General features: G+C 40.2%; 1 protein-coding gene across 1 annotated transcript in view; it reads left to right on the top strand.

Moving 5' to 3' along the window:
• The first annotated feature begins 15,160 nt into the window (after nucleotides 1–15,160).
• The window catches only part of Mdh2 (malate dehydrogenase 2), a 50,597-nt gene continuing 42,219 nt past the window's right edge, over nucleotides 15,161–23,538 (top strand). The window contains exon 1 of the mRNA XM_067269029.1: nucleotides 15,161–15,305. Coding sequence (XP_067125130.1) covers nucleotides 15,228–15,305 — 78 coding nt within the window. The 5' untranslated portion in view covers nucleotides 15,161–15,227. The remainder of the gene's footprint in view (nucleotides 15,306–23,538) is intronic.

Here is a 23,538-nt window from a genome sequence, read left to right as displayed (position 1 = left end):
GCCGTATGCGCGGTTAAGTTACATTTTTAACTACGCGTAACGAAGTCGAAAGTACGGAGTCTTCCAAAATGAATTCTATCGTTTTAAATTATTGTAATTACGTTAACTATTATCCGAGAATGTTTTAACGTATTAAAACATTGGGAAAAGCGTTTCGCATTTGCCCGTTACGGTCTTTCGGCGCTTACGCCCCGCATTTACGGCGCGCGTCCGACCGATATCGAAATTCTTTTTCGGCCGGCCACGGAATATAAGTGCGAGGACCGGGTTAAACCAGCCGGTCCGATTTTAAAATTTTATTGTTTCAAATCCCCTCGGGAGATAACGATCAAAATCAAAGATAACAATCACGAGTCAAAGAATGCGCAGCCTTCCGCCATCAAACTCGCTTCCCTCCTCTCCGGATCCGACTTCCGAGTCACGGAGCCCGAATCATCACCCTCCCTCGCGATTGGTGACGGTAACCGACGGGACCGGGAGTATATAAAGGGGGGAGATATCTAAGAACGGGGTGGCCGAAAGTCCGAAGAAGACGAACGTCCCGGCGAAACAGAGTCCCGTACGAAGGCCATTCCGAAGACGCCGGATTCTTCCGCCCACCGCCAGAGCCGCCGCCAGAGCCGAAGAACATTCTGCGATTGTTGTCGATAACCGAGAGGTATGAACCCTCCCCCCCAACAATTGTGAACTCTCTCTCTCGCGGTTAGAAACGCAACGCGTTAGATCTTTTGTATCTATTTACCGTCTAAATAAATCGTTATTTGTTTTCCTCGTGGTTCCGTTACTTCGAATATCGCCTCGAACTTATCGACGAACCCACACGCTTCCTCCACTCGACTCGACAATTAATTACCCAATCCCGACGAGTCGGGATATCGTAAAAATTTTAGCCATCCTCGACAGTGGGGTGGGTCTTGCCGACCCGTTCGCCGACAGAAAGGAGGTACGACTCCGTCCTACCTCCCGGCGTTTCCCACATAAGTGTCTTCGCCGCTCCCGCGGCAGCCGCGATTTTATGGCTCTCGTAGATTACTCGTGTCGCGCGATAACCGGCGATTCCGACTTTACGACCCGCGGAACACGAAACGTCCTCCGTCGCGGAGCTGCCTTTTTCGTTTACGGCTCATTTTAGACGTAGTAGACGGCGAGACGTTTGAGCGTCGGCGGTCGGTTAGATCAATAGACGACTCGGAAGGTTACTCTATCGATCGGCGTACGTCGAATACTTCTCGGATAATAACAACACGGTTACGGTAGTTTACGAAGGTGGCGTTCTTTTTGGACGACCCCCTATAACCTCGTCAAAACCACTCGATAATTTAAAAATACCATTTCGTAAAATTAATGCTGCCGTGTTAAATCTCTTAAAATACTTTTGCTATTTCTCGTATCGAGGCCAATTTTAATTAAATTTAAAGGTTATTTCCGCTAATAAGCAATTATCTTATAATCGAAATGGCCGACCGGACGGCCACGCCTTAGAGTTTTAACTTATGGCGTAAATCCGGTTTCGAAGTTGGTCTAGATTCCACAATTTATCGTGCGTAATCGGAGAATCATCCCTACACCTATATCGTATTCGAAGAATAATCGAGCTGGTCGGCTCCGTTTACGATGGAAATATTTATAGTAGATTTTATAATCTTAATACGTATGTTTGTTTACGACAGTGGCGTGCCGTCATCGGAAGCGACGGAAGCGCCGATTCCACCTTCCAACGACCTTCCCTCGTATTTTACAAAATATAAATTTTCATATTTTAACGTACTTCGCATTAATTAAAATGAATATTTTATTATAACTGCATTACGTATCTTTTACAAATTTCTATACTACGTGTGAAAAAAAACGATAAGATTGCTATTGTATATTCGACTATCAGTGGCGGAAGGAATGTCGAAACCGGGTCGGCTTCCACGGCGAGAACAGCCGAATAGTGTAAAGCAGCCAGATTATAGGCATTGGCTCGTGAGCTTCGCAGAGCACCAACTCGGCCGGTTTAGCCGGTGGAAGCTACACACGCGTAACGTTTCCAACGACCCTTAGTCACTGGGTAAGGAGCTATCTGACTAAGTGAATTGTTTAAGATTTAAAAAGTAAAGAGTATTCGATGTTAGTTTTATGTAGTCCGTTTTATTTGCAAAGTTATATTTAATTATAATTTTCTTTTAATTATACTGTAATTATATCGACAGATTTTCAGACATAAAATCTTTAGAATTTTTATCACTTTTAGATGTTAATAATTTTAATATTACGAAAAACAATTTTTCCGAGCGTGTTTTAATTCTTTAAATTAAGTAAATTTTATGGGAAATTTTTTGATTTATCTAAATTACGTAGCGAATCGCAATATTTATATTCGTGTCCGGACTATATCGACGAGTAACTCTTAGACATAAAACGTATTATAATTAATGTCGATCCGAACAAAGACGTACTAAAAGAATTATATGATTTAATATCACTAATATTTACGGTACCATTTACCGGCGGGTCTGTCGAGCGCAGTTTTTCGATCACGAAGCAAATTCGTGCATTGGCCAGGAACACTCGGTCGAAGGAAAGGTTGTGGTCGCTAGCGTTGCTTTCGATAGAAAAAGAGCTTTTAAATACGTCGATGGAGTCGACGACCGGCGACTTTTTATCATAAAGTAATTAACGACTTTGCGGAAAAAATCGCCGAATAGAATTAGTTTATAAAAAATTAAAAAAACAAGTTTTTCTATTATTGTTTGTATCGTATCAATTTGTATTATGTATGTATTATTTATATTTTAGAACTAAAATACATAAATTGTTTATTTTTGTCATTTCCAGTATTTGTTTAAAACTTTTATGGAAATGTCATGTACCGGACGGGTCTGACCCGTCACGAAAGACGCGAAAAAACGGTTAATTTAGAGAAAAATGTATTAGTTTAGAAAAACATAGGCAAAAGTCGTTTGTAGTCGGACACCCATTGTTTGTATCAAACTGCCAGGCAGAAACTATAAATCGCGGAAGGAAGTCGTCCTACGATCGGTGGAAGATCGAATTCGTCTTCGATTTTGACTTTTCTCGCGCTCCGGGTAAGAGTCTCGTTACGTTTAGTAACCGGAGACCGACCACTCGGGAGGCGTGATTAAAGGAGAACGACCGATCAAAATGGACGAAAGAAAGAACGGAGATTGATATAATTTCCGACAATCGAGGACACCCGGCACTCGGTTAACGTTCCGAATAACCATAACGCCGTGTGTCAAAGCGCAATAAAAAAAAAAAAAAATTCTCGTCTATTGTGCCAACCCGTAACCCGTGCCACTTCGGACTTAGACCGTGTCCCCCACGCCAACGGACGAAGTCTCCCCGTGCCTTACAGATTTGTCAATGCCACCGTCCCCGAGCCACCTTCGATCGACCGTCCAAGAACCACATCGACGCCCAGGATATCCGAACGGGTGATTGTCCTAAAGGAAACGATTTTGTACACAGTATATGTTTATTTTATGTTTCTTTTTTGTCGGTTTTTGTCAGATACGTCTCTTCCGCCACCACCAGCTGGTTGCTTGGCTTGGGCCGCCCCATCCACCTTACTAGGAGACCTTCTTCCCACTTCCAGTCCTCCGAGACCATATACGGCCATCTAACGCATCGTCAGGCCTTTAAGCACCGCTCCCCCCAGGACATAGGGAAGTTGGCCCTATGCGCCTGAAGAGCGGCTCTGCCAACTGCCCGTCAGGATAGACATCAGCTAGCGGGACCCTACCAACCTCTGTAGGTGCATACATCCCTCTGGCCATCACTACGGGGCTTCGGCATGGGAGGACAACTCCTCGCTCCGCAGCTTGGATATCAATGCAGTTCGAGGCCCCCAGGTCAGCGCCCAGGGTGTGTGTGCGGCACACCGGGGCCTTTCCCCCAGGAAGCTGATTCTTCTTTTACCGGGCAGAAGGGATTTACGTGGTTTGCGTTACCACGGGCGGGGCGTTATCGACTGCATTTCGGTCGCCCCTTTACTACATCGGCCCGCGCCACCAGATCCGGTAAGGGAGTTCGTTTCGTGTGTCTCGGTTTCCGGGTTATTTCCAGATACCTCGCCGACGCGGGAATTGAATCCAAGAAGCCCAGCAACCTCTGTGTCGTGTCAGAGGTAAACTTGTCGGTTGAGTTCGACGATCATCTCGCTACAAGCAGACGATTTGACCGTCGCGAGTAGGGGGACTCGGGACCGTTCCACCAGAGTGTAGGGTCCCTACCACGTTTCAGCAGCGCCCCTATCGAGTGATGCCGACCGACAAGCGCCAGAACTTCCATCGGCAGGACTACCAACTTTCGTCGGACAAGTCCAAACGACCACACTCCACATATCTCGTTCGAAGACAAGGCCTCCGGGACTCCTGTTCCTAGCGGTTACGGTGCTCATCCCCCAGCTCTGGACTTACTGAGGGCTCATTTTGGCCCTCTTATTGCCAATACTATTAGGAATGAGTCCGTGCCACAATCGCACCAGTCTCCCTTCTGTCTCGATGTGAGTCTTTGTGTTACAGGCCAATTCACAGCTTTATCTGCCATCCGCCCCAATCAGAGATAGGTTCCAGATAGAGAGAAAAATACGGAAACTCCTTCGGGGGCCGCGGGCGAACCCACTGCTGCCATGAGGCACATCACGCAGACCCAAAGCCTCTGATACTCTGACACCTCTGGAACCTTCGGCCCGAGTTTAAAACTCCATCGGCGATCGAGGCCAAGACGTTGGGCTTCCGTCCCTATTTGCCTCATTGAGACCGAGACTTCGCACCCGAGTCTCTCGCCGCTAGGCCCCCCACCACGACAAGGTCGGCTTCCCACTTCGGGGGGGGGAATGGACCCTAGGCCATCACTGACAGGCAATTAACCGATTGCCCCTGGAAGTCGGCTTCTTACAGAAACACAGCTTCCCTATCATCAAATGTCACGGCACGCCACTGGCGATTAAGACCTCGGTCTACCGCTCTGGCATCGAATTCGGGCTGTTGAAGAACTCGGGGCGGCTGTACCTGATGTGTCGAGTTTCGTTCCATGCAGTCCGGCAGCCCACATTGTGAATCTTAAAAAACCAAAAATGGGTAAGATTAAGACAGTTCTCGATGAACAAAACCAGCTGCCACGATGCTTGCAAGTATGATAAAATATACGATAAGCACAATCTTTAACGAGTTAGCAATACTGAAATACGAGCGAGATTTGTGCGCAGATAATTTCTTACCACACTAAATTTAACAGAAAAATTCATCACAAAACGATTATTGATGCTAATGTCTGAAATTCTATTTAATCCATGCAAGATGTGTGATACCAGGGCCCCTTCGGCCGCCAATTTAAAGTGTTTTAATCTTTAAAATTGGCGTTTCCACTTCCCGGGACGAGGACCCAGGGGTTGGATTTGTGGGAAGCGAGTGTTCGGGTTGTTTCATTGTGTGGAATTACACAGAACGAGGCGCTTGACGTGTAAGTGCGTGAGTGCGAGAATTCGAGTAAAGGTTAAACGGTGTATATCTTCGTGTACAGTGATGTTATGTCCGTGTGTGATCGAAGAACATCTTCGGCGTGTCTAAAAACAGAAAAGCAGTAAATTACGTACGATAATAAGATGTGTTGAAAATGAAACGAAAGAGTTTTTACCATCGGAGACTTCGGAAAATATTCACTTGTACGATAAATGGTCACTTCGTCAGTCCTCTTCGTGGTAAAGTTGGGGAGGGAGATTGATCTCCCTCCCAAATGTTCCTACAAAACACAAAGACAGTGAGAAAAGAAGTTCATTCATTTATTATCTAAGGTCAACATTATTACCTTTATCAGCTAGTCTTTCTTCCCGAACAGTGTCATGAGGAGAGCGAAGGACCTGACCTAGCCTAACCTAACCTGACCTAACCGGAAGCTCAATCCTCGTAACAGCTGTTTGGGAAGAAAGGTCGGCCAAATGTCACGTCCGGGTGGTCACAATCGGGAGTCAAATCCGTTGTCGTCTATCGAGTGTCACGTTCGGGAGACAAGTCCGTGGGTCACGTCCGGGTAGGAGACAGTCACGTCCGGGAAAAGGTGTCGGGTCCGGGTGAAAAGTGTCGAATCCGGTCAGAATGTCGCATCCGGGTGCAAAGGACGAGTTGGGGAAAATCGAAGAGGCCAAGGGAAACGCAGCCACCCGCAGCAACAAAACCGCGGTCCCTCGACTTCGGCGGCGCTCTCCTCTGATTCTTCCCCGTTCCGACTTCCGAAAGACGATGGCGACGACGTCGCGAGCGTGGACGAAGAGGCAGGCATCGCGAAAATACGAAGTAACAACGAAACCCAAAAAGAGGAGTCAGAGCTGCTGTCACTTCGTACGTCTTCCACAACAAGGCCTGTGGCTGGCTGATCCCTGACGACCTTGGCCAAGTAGAATGGACTCGGAACTCTCCCGCCTCCGGGAGAGTGCCACGCCACACGCACTGGGGGAAGGTCGTCACCACCGCTGCCTCTCGCTCGACAGTCTCCAACGACACCGAACATTCGGCAGAGACCACGCCCACCCCCGGGTCCTCGGACGTCTCATCGGAGACGTCCGAGGACCCGCATTCTTCCGTCGGAACCTCCAGCGAAACCACTCCAACATCTTCATTCTGAAAAAACAAAAGAAAATTTCCAATTAGTCGATTAAAACAAAAGCTTAAATTAATGTCTAAATTCTTCCGAGAAACACAAAATGCCTTTTTAAATCTAAAAGATTCGAACCCGACCATCGAACGACGTGCCGAGATGTCTTCTGGGACCGATTAACGCAGAAAAAGTCCAAGATTATACTCACGACGAATCGCAATTCGGATAGCTCGCGTGAGATCTACCGGAAATTGCTAGAACGTTCCAACTGTATTTGCAGTAGAGACGACCGACCCGGAACGAAGAAACTCTCTCTTACGTGTAAATACGTCTCTTACGTCTGTACGTGTTGTATTTGTACGACAGTAAATTAAAGACACGCCGCACGTAGCCATGACGAAAAGGCACTCGAGCCCGAGTCGTAACAAGTGTTTCCTTCTAGAGCAATTTACCCTAACGTGTACGTCACATAAACGCAACTACGGCATTTAAAAGAGTTTCGTGCAAAGAAATTGCCAACGAGTCGACCAAAATACAAGACAAACGTGCCCACAGCCCAACTCGCCATTCGGGACACGAACGTTTAAGTGGCACAAAGCATTGGCAGAGGGTTACGTAAGTGTGGAATATCGACTGCACTCGGAAAAGACCACCTTGTGGAAAGAGACAAAGAGCCTAAGGAAAAGAATTCTTTGTGTCCAGCCTGTATAGATGTATTAGTATTAGAAGCGTTTGCAGACAATTTAATTCTGGCAAAATAAGCCATTGAAAAGCGTTGTAACTAATACATAAATTGCTTGGAGAAGTCGGAGGTCAAAGGGCGAAAGTTTTGACCTGTCCAAGGAACATTCCATGCTTCGGAATACGGTCTCCGTCCATCAATGTTACCAGAGTATATTTCAGTTAAAATTACGATGGAATTCGTATTTAAAGTTAGTATTAAATAATTTTTAATTGAATTTCTATAAATAATCCTTATTCTTTATAAAATATAAAAGAATTAATTACGAAAATAAACCAATGAGCAAATACTCAATCTGTTTCCGGCGCTTCGGTCGCTTTCCAATGTGGCGGCTCGTTTAAAAGTCGTTTCGGATCCTGATTCACAAGCGACGTCTATTCGGAGAAAGAGCATACAAGGCTAACATCTCCATAAAAACCAGGAAGAAGAAGAATTCTCAAGCGACGGCAGATTTAAACGCAAATACGCCGGCCGATGTCGTCTTTGAATGTTGGACTAAACCAAACGAAAATAAAATCTTACAGCTAGCTAAATTCTAATTAAAATCTTACTTGGTGTAATGTAGGCGTCCAAAAGTCTTCTTAAAACCACGTTCCGGTAGCAAAGAACATTGACAAAAGGCAAAAAACACAGCGAGAACAAGAGCACAGAGCGCACACGTCCGTTCGGCAAGCGAAAAACGGGCTAAGTGACGCAAAACCGTCTTGCAACAATAGAAACGGCAATTGTTGCCGTTTCTATGGAGATTAGAAAGCGCCTAACGAATTCGAATGCGATTGACGTAATGAATTCTTTTTGAATTTTAAGGCTAAATATCTGCATTTTTTACGTTTCTATCCCCCGAGTGACGACGGATTGGGATCGAGAGACTCCCTACCACCCTACGCCTTCGGTTTCCATTCTCCACAAGGGGTTAGAAGAAAGATTTTCTATAATCGAACGTCGCCACCCCCAAAACTAGAACAAATCATTCCTCTCGTTCGTCCAGTATTCTCCGATTGTAATTTTTACTAAATTTCGTAATATTTCGTTTATCCGACGCCATTTTAAAAGCGGTTACCTGACGTCATCGGACGTTGGTTATATGAAATATGCGTGTTATAGTTTAGTTACGAAGTGATGAAATATACGATGAGCACGAAGATCTTTAAAAGAATTTCGAATGTTTACAGATGACTCTCTTAACGCTCAAGCAGCTGCCTTTTTAAACCTAAAAGATTCGAATCCGACCATGGAACGATGCGCCGAGATGTCTTCTGGGACCGATTCTCCAAGTAATATTAAATAAATTCTTACGTCTATGGTCAATATGGACTAAGACTTACCTGAAAAATCTTTAATCTTCTCTGCAAAAGTCTTCAAATAGCAAAAAAAGCAACGCGATCCAAGAGCACAACAAGAAACACAATCGAACTGCCAATCGTCATGCGTGACGAATTTCGAACAAACGTTAAAAGATGTTCGAATTACGTGAAAATAAAAATTAAAAAAAATCAATTTTTAATGTCTTTTCTTTTTTAAATTTTGCTTCAATCATTTTCTTGTGTTCGGAATTTGATAAATAAATTATCTTCTGCATTTACGCGGTGCAGAATGTCCACCGTGGACAGGTAAAAGACGATCTTTTTAAATTCTACGTTTTGAGGCTCGACCATCTCCGAAATTCGTTTGAATAAACATCTTTTTTGGCCGTCGGATGAAATAAATCAAATTTTTAGGCTTTGGCCCAATATTATTTCGCTTTTCGGAAAGATTTCTCGGTCGCCGTCGGGGTTGCGGGTTTCGCGTATTAATGCAGCATCAAACTAGATAAAGTTAATATTAAAAATACCGAAAAACCTATATAATGCGGCCGAACGAAAATGAAGTCCGACACAAAGGATAAACAGATTGAGCCAGGGAGAAGCCACCATTCTTTCTCCTCGAATTTCGGGCTTTTTAAAGGATCTGTCCCCTAAATTCTTAGTTTGATGGGTTAATCAATTGGACACTTCCGTTCGACTTGGTCCGCGTTGATCCAACTTTGAAACTTTCGCTCGTATCTCTCACGCCTAAAAATTTTCCTTTATGTTTTCAATTTTGCTTCCGAAGGAATGCTACGTTTATTCAGAAATTTTCTCAAGTCTACGAGAGTCGGAATCGAAGCTGGATTTTTCTGACTGACATTCTAAACATTCCAATCCATTAGTTCGTGTCGACCCGTGACCTCACGTTGCTTACCACGTTAAATTTAACTAAGCTAGTTTATAAAAAATTAAAAAAACAAGTTTTTCTATTATTGTTTTATCGTATCAATTTGTATTATGTATGTGTGAAACTTCGGAAATAGTCTAGAATTTGTGCAAAAAGGGGAAAAGAAATTTTTTCTCGTTGTTTTGGAATAGAAGCCAATAATAATAATTATTATTATAATAAATTTATGTTAAAAAACCATCAACAAGAAAAAAAGGGAAAACGAAAAATGAATGTTTTATGTCCATAAAAGGGCATGTCTGTAGAGATTTCCAAGAAAGTCGGACTTCTCGGGTTAAAACAATAGATGAATTTGAGTACTTAGGTCGAACATCTTCGGTAGGAATCGAATTGTCAGTCGATGTTGACTCATCCGACGACCGGGGTTCCGATCTCGTTACAATGCGTAACGAGGGGGGGACCAATTAGAGAGCGGAGGCAAGTCGACATCGACCTATCGAAATGTTCGATCTGGGACTCGAAGGAAAGTTATAAAACCCGAAGAAAAAGAGGAGATGACGTTCTCGGTCATTAGTTCTCTCGGTACTTGGCTCGTCCTATCTTGGACGTGTGTGCTTCCGTAAACTTAGGAGGGAACTTTCGGACATCGTGGAAACAACCTCTCTGTCGTGTCGCCTAGTGCCATCCAGGTTCCTCGGAGAAAAATCACCCGAAGTCGTGCCCAACGCCTCGGGGTCTACGATCATTTCACCGTCCACGCCGAACTGTAGGAAAAGAGATCCCGAACATTCGAACTTTATTTGGACTTAATTCTCGTGCTTTGTGCTGTGTTACCCCTTTGTTCAAGGAAATATTGTAAGAAATTTTTATTTTATTAAACGGTTTTGAGATGGAAAACCTGTCTCCGTGAAATCCTTCCACTCCCACACGGCAGTGTTGACCGCTCGACTGTCGCGACATCTTTTCACTCAATCGGCTAACCTCACATATGTATTATTTATATTTTAGAACTAAATACATAAATTGTTTATTTTTGTCATTTCCAGTATTTGTTTAAAACTTTTATGGAAATGTCATGTACCGGACGGGTCTGACCCGTCACGAAAGAGGCGAAAAAACGGTTAATTTAGAGGAAAATGTATTAGTTTAGAAAAACATAGGCAAAAGTCGTTTGTAGTCGGACACCCATTGTTTGTATCAAACTGCCAGGCAGAAACTATAAATCGCGGAAGGAAGTCGTCCTACGATCGGTGGAAGATCGAATTCGTCTTCGATTTTGACTTTTCTCGCGCTCCGGGTAAGAGTCTCGTTACGTTTAGTAACCGGAGACCGACCACTCGGGAGGCGTGATTAAAGGAGAACGACCAATCAAAATGGACGAAAGAAAGAACGGAGATTGATATAATCTCCGACAATCGAGGACACCCGGCACTCGGTTAACGTTCCGAATAACCATAACGCCGTGTGTCAAAGCGCAATAAAAAAAAAAAAAAATTCTCGTCTATTGTGCCAACCCGTAACCCGTGCCACTTCGGACTTAGACCGTGTCCCCGACGCCAACGGACGAAGTCTCCCCGTGCCTTACAGATTTGTCAATGCCACCGTCCCCGAGCCACCTTCGATCGACCGTCCAAGAACCACATCGACGCCCAGGATATCCGAACGGCTGATTGTCCTAAAGGAAACTATTTTGTACACAGTATATGTTTATTTTATGTTTGTTTTTTGTCGGCTTTTGTCAGATACGTCTCTTCCGCCACCACGCGCGTACGAATGGACCCTAGGCCATCACTGACAGGCAATTAACCGATTGCCCCTGGAAGTCGGCTTCTTACAGAAACACAGCTTTCCTATCATCAAATGTCACGGCACGATACTAGTTTCGACTTCTGCGAACCGCCGAGAGCACGGTTTGATGGCATGTGTGAATCACTAAATGTACGATTTTGCATTGCAAAGGGTAGGGTTATTGTGATAAGTGGAATGTACAAGACAAAAGATATGAACAAGCCACGAGGAACAAAAATATTTATTTACAGAATTATTTTATTAACAAGATACGAATGCCCGTCACAGAGACGAATTCTCGCGGATATATATATATAGTCTCCGCTCTCGTTCAGGATTTTACAATTTATGTTACACGCGATACAATTAGAATTAACTACTTATAACTATACTTACAACTAAACTTAACCTATCACTATAACTAATAGGAATAGATAGATGAAGAAAGTAATAGGAGGCGCTACCGGTAGTTAGACGAAAGGGGGTCCTGATCTGGGAGGTCAATCACGGTGGATGTCCAGTCCGTTAGCATCGGGTCTTATACTATGCGGTGGATATTCGATATGCACCGAGGTGTTTCTTTTAGACTTCACAGGAACGAATCTCTCAATTAGTTCTCGATTCTGTCCCACCTTTTCTATCTGGGCTCTATCCGTTGGTCTTCGTTCCACCACGTACCAAGGAGTCTCTCCCGACCTTCCTTCTCGGTGTCCGGTCCGAAAGTGTCCGATATTCATACCCCTCTGACTCACGGTTCATTCGGGCAGGACCCCCTCCTGTCCCTATTGTGAAAACCACCAATCAGGACCCACGAGAAAAGCCGTTCCTGTCAGGTGACGGGAAGGGTTAAGAGCGGAAGAGAGAAGGATTAAGGGAAGAAGAAAGGGTTCTAATTCTATACACAGTATTTACAAACAACAAAATGGCGGACAGCCACATTATCACCAAATCGCGTGACTTTGAAACTTGCGTATAGATCTCATTGTTCTATCTACCGATAATTGTTCGAGGGTCTTCGGCTAAGCGCCACATTCGATTTAGTGCTATTTTGGAAGAAAATGACTGGTGGCCATGTATCGAAGTTTGATTGTACTTCTATTTAGAATAAGCTAACGCGGTTTCGTTTGTGACTTACTGATTTTCATTCGTATCTTTTTTCAATTTAAATGGTGCCCCAATTTAAATTTTGTCTAAGGCTCGCTAAAGGCTTAATCCGGCTCCGGGTCAGATGAAGCTGCGGCGTTCTAGGTGGTCGGCGAAAGCGCGACACAATAGACAGAGCACAACTTTTGGCTTAATCCAGAGGAGACTGTCCTTTCGACTTGAAATTTCGATTTTTATAGTTCTTCTTCCACTATCCGCGTTTCGGATCGGTCATCGACCCATTTCTCGCTTCCCGATTGGTCTCCCCCTTCTTTCCGGCGGAAAACCCGAGACCGACTCGGGTCACGAGAAAGGTCCGATTCGAGGTGTCTATTTGCACCTTTTGTTGACTATGCTCGGAGATTGTCGATAGAACCACAACGCCTGCGCTCATAATTTAGCCCGTTGTTTGTAAATGCTGTCATTTTGAAATTCTAACGATCATACGCGATGTTTTTCTATCCCTCAAATTTTTCCCCTTTTCAGAAATTGTTTTCCTAAGTTGACTATTTATACGTATTTGAGTCGGATTTCTACCTGTTTATGAGCAGAGTTCTACCTTTTGGTAGAACTCGAGGTAGAGCTCGTGGCAGAGTTCTACCTTTGGGTTTGACACTAATAGGTCGTTTAACACGTGTTGGCGTCTTCCTGGAACCAGGGCCGGATTTACATAGGGGCATTTGGGGCCGGTGCCCAGGGCCCCCACAAAACTATGTATAAACATAATTTTTTTTTATTACTGCGACAGTCTAGTGTGGCCTAATCATGAGGGCCACAGGCAAAGAAAACCAAACCCGGAAAAAAACCTATAAACCATCGGAAAATTTCGACAAAAAATTTTACATAGATATTTTTCAATTAAATTAAAATAATTAGTTTTACACAATAAAATATAAGTATGTTTACAGTAACCTTATTTTTAAAATAAAATTTACAACTTCCTAGTTGAAATCTAGTTGAAAGTACAGTATTTTGTGTAAATTTTCTAAATCATCAAATTTGCCTACTCTTAAAGAGGGCCCCCACCGAATTTGTGCCTAGGGCCCCTGAATTGGTAAATCCGGCCCTGCCTGGGACTCGTTGTTTATATTTTGTGTCACGTTATTTAGATCAAGAGTTTTTTCCTCTCTCTATCGTTTCCTCTCTTTTCTCTCTCTCTCTCTCTATATATATATATAATCTATTGTTAATTTTTTTACACAAAATTTCTGCAATTTACGCGATTTCCGACCTCGTTTGGGTCCTCCCAAAATTGCACATTGCTCCCACCGTGGCCATAAAATTTTATGTCGATTTTGGTGTAATTTCGACGATGAACAATACTGTATATCTAAATAGAAATTAACAGTGGCGATAAATCCAGCGTAAGACGTGGTAATTAACAACCAGGTAATCGCGGGGGTAAAGGTAAGACTACCGTAGAATATCCAAAATGAGAACATGTTTTCCTTTTGTATACTATATAGAAGACACGTCTTCCATTTTGACTTTAAGATATACTTTTTATCTATTCAAACACACGTAATAACTTTCTTTTCGGAACAAATTTCCTTCTGAAGTTTAAAAGTATCGGCCACTTTTTAAGAGGAATCCGGGATTGATTCGGGGTCGGCCGGGAAATTTTCACGAATGAATTGATATGTTGAGTTTTTTTTTTTTTTTTGTAACTCTTTCCGCCCTGTGGGCATTGAGAGGGCCTCTTATAGCAAGCCCGTTATGGGCTCGGCTAGGCCCACAATGGGTTGGCCGGGTGGTGAGGGACGGGGCCCGATATATCCGAACGGACCATCCCGGAAAGTTTCCTAGAGATTTTTTCGACCCGTCCGGATTCGATTCCGGGTGCCCCAGTGCTATAGGCTGCCATCTCGACCGCTCGTCCATCCGGTCTTTATATATACATTAGATTCGTTATACGTAATCACGAACTTATTATTTAACTGGTTTATTTTACGAAGTATCAAACACAAATTCGTGTTAATAACAACCACTTGGCTTTTTTCCACCTTTATTTAGTTACGCAAATGTTCTTTTCCTTTCTGTTCTTTCTGGTGGTATTCGCCGTTTCTACACCAATGGCTATTGTTGATTTTTGTGAAACCGTGTTGTATTATTCTTCGAAGTATCAAACACAAATTCGTGTTAATAACAACCACTTGGCTTTTTTCCACCTTTATTTAGTTGATTGGTTTATTTTATTTTATCGATTGGTTTATTCCACCTTGGTTTATTTTATTTTATCGATCAATAAAAAATTAATTAAAGAAAATAAATTCGAATTTGTAAATTAACTAAACATTAAAAACCTGAATTTTTTACGAAAAACATTTAGAAACTTCAAATCTGGCAACAATTTTTCAAATCTCTTTTTGAACGAATGCTGCCAACCGTTAAAATGGATTTCAAACACAATTATTTCTATTAATCAATTTATAAAATTTTAAAATACGTAAAATTAAATTTAAAATAAAAAACAAAGATTTAAATTATTTTAAAAAATCGATCGTTAAATTTTAATTTAATACCTCTACACTACTAGAATAATTGCAAAAAACTAATGGTTAAATCATTAGCTGGAGAAAATATTAATGCATTTATTAAAAATACGTTTATTATTTTATAAATTATAAAATTATAGAGAATTAAATTTAGCAGACGAAATTCATTTTTAAATTTGTATATAAAGGGGGTCGAGGCTACAGTCGGCCTCAGTGATAAGTGGTGCGGCCGGCGAGTTAAAGTCTGGTCAAGGAAAACGGGAAAGATGTTTTCGACATTAGCGAAACGTTGGATGGCTTCGGGTTTTGGATTGGCTTACAGACACTTTGCCACCACATCCAAGGTATTTACGTTACTTTCGATTAAATCCCAACGCGTTACTAAACTCGAGTCTCGTCCTTGGCAAGGTCGTGGCTCCATTAAATCTCGTATCGAGTTTACGTAATTATTATATTCTCTGGCCTAACAAATGGGTAACGAAGTCCGTCCTTCGTACATGGGGCGTTTTTTCCTAATTTTGCTCTCTCCTAAACAGAAATTTTTGGGGGCGACGCGTACAATAGGAGCTATAAGCGAAAGCTCGTCGGATTACTTACCGACTCTGCCCGGTGGAAGCCGCCATTGATAAATTATAATTTACCCAGAAATAGACGCTATTGGTACGTAGTTAATACGTACGCCGATTTGCACGTAATATCGTGGCAGAAATTCCGTCGTTTAGATCGGCGTCGGTGAAACTTGTCCCCTTCTCGGATGGCGTTAAGTCGAGTTTGCGGGACTCGACCGTATGTTTTCAAACCGTAAATCTACTTCGTTTACGGCACGTAGAATTAGACAAACCTTAAAATTTTCAATAAATAAAAATTGAAAGCGTGATAAATTGTGGACGTTGAAATAACATTCGTTCAAACGTATATTTGTCTTCTGGGACGGGGTGGCTCGTTGCCACGCTGTGCCACGAATGAGCTGAAATATAATTATTTATATGGAAATATCGCAGGTTGCAGATAAACTCGCACCTATTTTAATTTTTTTCTACGTTGTAAGTTAAAAATGTCAAAATTGGTCCGGTCTGATTTTTGCATCTGACGGTAATATACGAGGGTAATCCCAAAAGTAAGGTCTCCTATTTTTTTAAATACAAAGAAACGTTTGTATAAAATTAAAGCGCGTATCATTTTAAAGCTCGAACGTTTATCTTGTGCTTGGGGAAAGCCCAATAACCAAAATGCGGAGATCGTCCGGAGTGATTCGCCGATCTTTCGCGCGCGGTTTGCTCGACCTTTGCCGCCGTCTCGTCGGAAATCGACCATCTCCCGCTTCTTTCTTCGTCGTGAATTTCGGTACCGTCGGCTGCAAACTCCCCTGTACTGCCGGAAGATGTTTTTGACGTCTATGCGAGACTCGCCACGCGCTTCCGTCTATTGGCGACGAATTTCCGTCGGTTTAACGCCACGTGACGGCCGGCCGGTGTGACGTGGGCGTACAAAAATGCATCGACCGAAATGCCGATTATGTAGAAAAATAGATTAATGTTCGAGCTTTAAAATGATATGAACTTTAGGGTGTACTATAGATTACCACCTGTGGAATTTCGGGACTTTGATTATATATTTGCACTCGGGGGACCGAGACGAGTTCGACGGTACCCTATTTTTGGACCGGAGACGAAAAATAAAAAAGTTGTCGAACTTTTTAAGTTACCGTACTTTTTTAATGCTCTCGTGAAGATGGTACCGTAGTTACTAGTACTGCCGTCTTGCGGTAAAGTCTGCAAACCGTGACGTCGGACTACGGTCGTCTCCGGTAGGGTTAAACACGCGATACGAGAGCGACGCGACTTCCGATCGTCGCGCGATTGCCATTTCGGTTAATGTTACTTATGGAAGCGAACGTGGCGGCCGTTCTCGCCGTTCGTGCTCCCGACCGACCTCCGGGAGGGGAGCCGCCGGCAGGCCGCCGTGTGCTAAATGTCACTAGTTATTGATTCACGATAGTTCTTGAACAAAGTAAAAAATGGGGGGAACGTCTACTAAAAGCAATTTTAATGGCAAACGATGCGACTCCCGATTGCGATAGCGAGGCCGACGTGACTCCCTATCGTCGCGCGATTGCTGGAAAAAAGTATAATAACTTTTATTATTTTTCGTCTCCGGTCCAAAAGTAGGGTATCGTCGAACTCGTCTCGGTCTCCGAGTTCAGATATATACTCAAAAATTCAAAATTCCATAGGTGGTAATCTATAGTACCCCCAAACTTTATTTGTGTAAATGTTTCTTTGTATATAAAAGATTAGGAGACCTTACTTTTGGGATTACCCTCGTAATTTTTAGGAAAATCGACGAAATAAAAAATTTGGCGACGTTTTGCGACTTTGGCTGTCAGAGTGCTTTTTGTAAAAGTACCCGTGACGAAGTTCCCGGGGGAAAACGGTTACGAGCTTGCTGCGGCAATCACTTTTTTTTTTTTTTTTTTTTGTTTGCGCGCGCCGTGTCGAGCGAAATGGTCGTGCGGACCGTGCTTGTCGTTCTCTCGGTTATCTGGCCCTCCGCAAAAAAGTTTGGGGAGATCGGAATTGAAGAAGAGAGAATGGAAGTTATGACATTTATGCACTTAGAATCTTGTTCCTTACTAGTTTTTGAATATGCAAATTTTTATATTTCAAATTGTGTGTCGATAAATATTTTTGTAAATCGTTTGTTCGTCGATTCTTACGTTTTAGTGAAGTGTATTAGACGAAAAGCTTTAATAGCAGAAAATGTGTGGTTACGGTCGTGGTCGCAGTAACCGAGTAGCTATTTATAGTTGCCGATAACCATAAATAATCGACTATTTGTAGTTGTGGGATTATTTTAAAAAATTACGTACATTAGTAAAAATTATTACCGAAAATGTAGCATTTATCGTGCACCGTAAGCGACAATATTGCGAATATAACCGTGACGTTTCCAAATGCCGTAAAACTAAATCCGTTGTTCCGTTGTTTGGATTGTTTTTTACAAAGTGATTAATTGGCTATTTATGCAACAAAAATTCATATGTAATATGATGAACAAAGCTCATTTACAATTTCGTAGTTTATTTTTATGTAAATATGGATTGAATGGTATTTTATAAAAGATGGTTTTGAATTAAAACAGTTTTAAATTGGGTATATAGGCAGAGAGCCCCTAAATTAAATTAGGTCTTTTAGTTTAAATTGGTAGCGGTAGCAAGATACATGCCTCTGGCAAAAACGTTTTCTGCCATCCGGCATGTAATGTGCTATGCTCGTACTCTCGCGCAGAAGTTTGGAATGTAGTGGTATCGAACAACAAAGATAGTGCGGGTTTGAAATTCTGTTATAGGTTTTTATTTGAGATTTTAACATGGACGTAGGCTTGATTCTTAGGTGGTAAACAAACATTGTCGTATCAAAGAAGAGACTTAAGTCTGGTTTTTTTTTTTCCTTACCACCTTTAGAAATCATTTTGGTGTAGATCTGAATACTAACAATTTAAAGCTACAATCGAGAACCTATATAGGTCCTTGATCACAGCTTTAAATTGTTAGCATTCAGATTAATATATAGCATTGCATTTTTCATTGTTGTTGTACTGTTGTTGTTGGTATATTTGACTTCTAAAACTTGATATTTTCTATGATATTTAGATCTGAACTCTGAGGCCACTGAAAAACATTTTACATTGTCAGCATGAATGTACTGGATGATGACTACATATATCATTATTCTACTGCCACATCTATTTTTTTGGGCTAAACTGTGCTTGATTCCTGAAAGAAATGTGTGTTGAAAGTTAAACTTTCAGGTTTTCCTTGAAGTGATCACTAGTTATAACATTTCTTTCGTACTGTTGATACTTCACATGCTTATGGATGAGTATAATGTGATCAGATATGATTGCATATGAGTAAAAGTTGTCTGAGCCATCGGAGAAAATCACTTTTCCTCCGAAAAAACTACCATTAAATTCGTGATTTTTGGTGGAAGATGATGCTTCTGTTTATGCCATAGAGTCAGAGGTACTGTAGTTTCTTTAATGTTTTGCATTAGCCACAAACCTCTTTGTGAAACAAGCAGCTAATACCAGGATTTATTTATATCCAATGATTCATAGAGATAATTTGTAACAAGCTGATTTTTGTCTGATCATTGCCTTTCCTTTCTGCTCCTGATGCAATTTTTTTAGGGCATTTGGTGCAAATTTTTTCCTATTCTGTTGTTGCAATTATGGATGATAATGGTAATAGAGAAATGATAGGTATTTCTAAGACTATCTTTTGGAGGTTATGATAATTCTCATATGTTTTCACTTGTGAGTATATAGGCCTCCTTAGAATACATTGTTGCATGGAATCCTAGTCACACTACTACTATAAATACAATACATTAGGCAGAACTTAATAATGCACCTTTTCAGGGTTCCATTTCTTACTAGTTGAAGAACTTCTAGTTACACTTTCTTATAGGTATCTAGTGAAAAGATCAGGCAATTTCAAAAAAATTTCTGAATGTCTTAATCAGTTCACTTATTATTTGAGTCATTCCCGTTTTGATTGTCTAGCTACATTTTATCGACTCTCCCACCATTAAGTGGTAAAGAGCTAACTGTCTTTTATCACAAATTTTGGCTATTTTGTCTGGATGGGTAAGTACCCGAATGGTAATGCCCATATGATTTCAGATGACATCCAGATTTTATCCAGGTACCATTTAGGTGTTGCCCTAGACTAAGATTTATCTCCTCTCAGTTGAAAATGAGAAATCTCTCAAGTCCAATAGAAGGGATGTGTGTAGAAAAATTGCTAATACTCTGTTCAGTGCAACATAGATGGAAAAATAAATGCAATAGGTAGATGTGGGATGATCCTTTTGGTGGAAAAAGACTGCTTCTCGAAGTTTCCTATGTTTTTTGACAAACTCTGAGTAGATGATGCCAAATTTTTTAACTTCTTCAGAATAAAAACATTATGTAACTTTACTGTCTGATAGAACTGACAAAACAGTGCAGTGGAGCACGTGCAGTAGCTAGTTGAAGTTGCACAGACAACTAATCACCCAGATTGTGCGAAGATGCACATTTCCTCCACTACATTGCAACATGGACAGACATTTGTGTCAAGTTGGTAGCAGGGACAGTCCAGGCAGATTTGTTGTTGGATGGAGATTTCACTGTTTGTTGGTGTGAAAAGTTTTCTCTTGCAGTTCACTGCCAGTCATCTGGGCAACATTTAATGCCCATTCAATGCAACATTCATGTCTTGCAATTGCCTTTCTGGTTTTTATCAAAGGGAAACAACCAGATCATATGAAAGGGGTCTCTAAAGAGTTAAACTTCAATGGCTTGTAGCTAATACCATTTTAATTTTTCAAGAATTTGGATTTTTCCAGTGATGTACACAATGTTCCCTTTTGATTGAACTGTTATTTTTCTGTAAATAGTCTGATCCTACTCAAACATTTTATGCCAGTAAATCTGTGAACAATGCTGCTGTAATTTTGTATAATTTTTCCATAATCTAATATATAAAAACATATTTTTTCTATTTGTTGACTACAGATAAGTTAGCAGCTTTTTTTTTTTCAATATGAATATAATGAAAAATCAAATTACATTTGTAGCATTAAAATATTTTTAAGATTTATAAAAGTAAAAAGAAAATGAAGTATTTTATTCCAAAAATATTTATAGAAAGATTAATATTGCATAAGATATATTGACATTTTTTAAAATAAACATTGTAGAAAATTTATTATAAAAACAACCACTAATGAATCAATTCAAACACATTACTATTGTACTGTACAAGATGTTGCATATAAAACCAGGCTGCCTTAAATGACAAAGCTTTGGTTATGAAAGCTTCCATATTGTTTTGTGGAATAAAACAAACTTTTCAAAGAGTTTCTGTCTAATTTTTTTGTTTTGTTTGTAAAAAATTCCTTTCCAATATAAAGATTACAATAACTTATGCAATTGGCAAACAGAAGTGATTTTATGCTGGATGCCCTGTATTATTGTTGCTGTGATAAATTATTATTATTTTTTTTAATAAGCCAAGTGATTGTTGGATTTTTGGGCTACTTTATTGCTAGTATTAGTAATTAAATATTAAGTAATTAGTAGTAGTAAAGCAGCCCCAAAATTCAGCAATTGTTTGACTTATTACAAAAATATCAGGCTTTTAGTTGTTTTTTTTTTTTTAAATGAAAAGATTTAGTGAAAAGATTTTCTTCTCTTGATTGGCATAATTTATAACTAAAGTTTGATGCAAGTAGACCTGAGAGACATTCAAAATTGACAAAGACGATTACCGTATTTTACGGACTATAAGACGCACCTGAATTTTGGAGGCAATTTTTCGAAGAAAAAAGTGCGTCTTATAGTCCGTAAAATACGGTAATCTCTCTACAAAGATTAGAATAAAAATAAACTAGTTTTTTTCCTCCTAATGAAATGCTTGCTCCTAATTCCTTAACAAGAATTATATCATTGTGTTAAGTTAAATCCTCACTTTTTAATAATAATTTTGTAATCATATATGCATTTTCTCTAATGATAAATCAGACTTCAATGTAGTACGGTGCTTTGATTTTGGAAAACACCACTATGAAAGTAGGAAGTTAATTTTAGTTATAAGTTGTATTTTAAAAGAGACTAGACTTTTCTAATACTGAAGATAATTCAAAATAAATGTGCCTCCTAGTCCTATGCTAATATTTCTTGGCAATTTTAAAAATAATGAGTATAAACTTGCAATTATTCATGTATTTTTATATGTACAGGTATCCCTCATATAACACTGTAGTTAGATTCCAAAAAAGTGTCATGTTATGTAAATCCGTGCTATACAAAACAAAGGCCTAGTGCTAAACATAAAGGTTAGGTTCCAAAAGTTAACAAAAGTATACTATTCTATTTCATTATTAATAGAAATGTGTGTATTAAAGCAATTGATAATTAACTAACAATCACGATAAAAAGTGATGTATTACACCTTAATATTAATTTTAGTTAAACAAGGCTGTTTTCTTTTTACAAAGATTGTCATCATCTGAGCTTTTTTGTTGATCTCAATCAGAAATAGCAGCAGCAACATTTTTTTTTATGGATGACAAAATATAAATGTTGTTAATTGAAAATTTATTCTAGAGGGTCATGTTTGTTCAGTCTTGTACAGAGTGGTTTTTTTGCCCCAGAATTTGTATTTGAATACCGAATTGTTCAAATACCAAGCTATCGCTGCGTTTCATTTGTCATTTTTACAAATGATTACTTATGTATGGTTTAAAAAGTTTATTTCAACATTCTTAAGGAAATGTTATTAAACTTTACTAAAAACAAAGTACAGTGACAGTCTTAAAGGCTAGAGTCTTAAAACAACAATGACTACAACACCCAGTTGATAGAAAGCTAGGACGTACGTACAAGAAAGACATCGGCCGTACACAAGTGTTTGGCCAGCAGAAAAGAGGGTAGGGGTAGGGGAAGGGGGGAGAGGCAATACAGTAGAGAAAGGTAGGATCCCTCTGAATGGCATACATATGGCTAGGACAGAGAAGGAAATGCTTGTACTATCAGTTCTTTAAAGTAAATCTGATGAAAGGCACAAAACAAATTGAAAATTTCAATGTTATAAAATTCTGGGGCAAATTTGAAACTGCACGTATTTCTACTCGAATACAAAAATATTTTCGGACACCGGAGTTCTCACTTAGAAATTATGAAATTTTGTATGGACCCTATCCCAAATTCTCAAACTGCGTTGTAGAAATGCCATGTTGTATGAGGGATATCTGTACATATATTTTTTTAGTGGTTCATTTTCTGTTGGATTTTACTTTTATTGGATTGATCTTATTTGAATTTGTTCTCTGTAGAGAAAGCATTTGGAGTAGCTTGGAAGTGCATGTTTGATGCTGGTTTTATCTAGTAATCTATGAATAAGGCTGATTCTTCAATTCTAAACTCTGTCTGCTACTAGACTGAGCTTAGAATGACTTGCTGCAAGATTCTACTTTAAGAAGTCTCTCTTAAGTGGCATTATTATTATTATTATTATTATTATTACTATTATTACTCTTTAAACACAAGCTTGGTCAAAACTGCCCTTAACCTATTCGAGATGAAATTGACCAAAGGGAAAGTTGTTTGACTGGGTTTTTTTACAGAAATTATCTTTTTAGTCTGAGGGAGGTAAAAACAGTTTCGTTTCAAAATATATAGAAGAAATTTTCAGAACTTAGAATTAAAAGAATGACAAACAAATGGTGACCATTAATCTCAAAGTTACAAATGTGTTACAACTGTGTTGATCATTTTTAGTGGAAATATGATGGATATCTTATAAAAGTACTTTGAGACAGTTTGTACAATTATACAATATTCCCAGTAGAAGTGTTTGTAAGTTCAAAGGTATATAAAACCGCTCACATCCTGCATTAATGACTTGATTCAAACACTTTAGAATCAAATAATAGAATAACTTACATGATTTATAAAAAGATATTTGCAAATCTATTACAAAGTTCTTTGGCCATTTTACATTAATGTAAAATTTTAATATTTTTATTT

The sequence above is a fragment of the Centruroides vittatus genome, unplaced genomic scaffold, assembly GCF_030686945.1.
Source record: "Centruroides vittatus isolate TY-2023 unplaced genomic scaffold, ASM3068694v2 contig_345, whole genome shotgun sequence".
Classification (NCBI taxonomy): domain Eukaryota; kingdom Metazoa; phylum Arthropoda; class Arachnida; order Scorpiones; family Buthidae; genus Centruroides; species Centruroides vittatus.
Note: the sequence above shows the minus strand (reverse complement) of the source record. Positions and strands in the feature narration are given on the sequence as shown.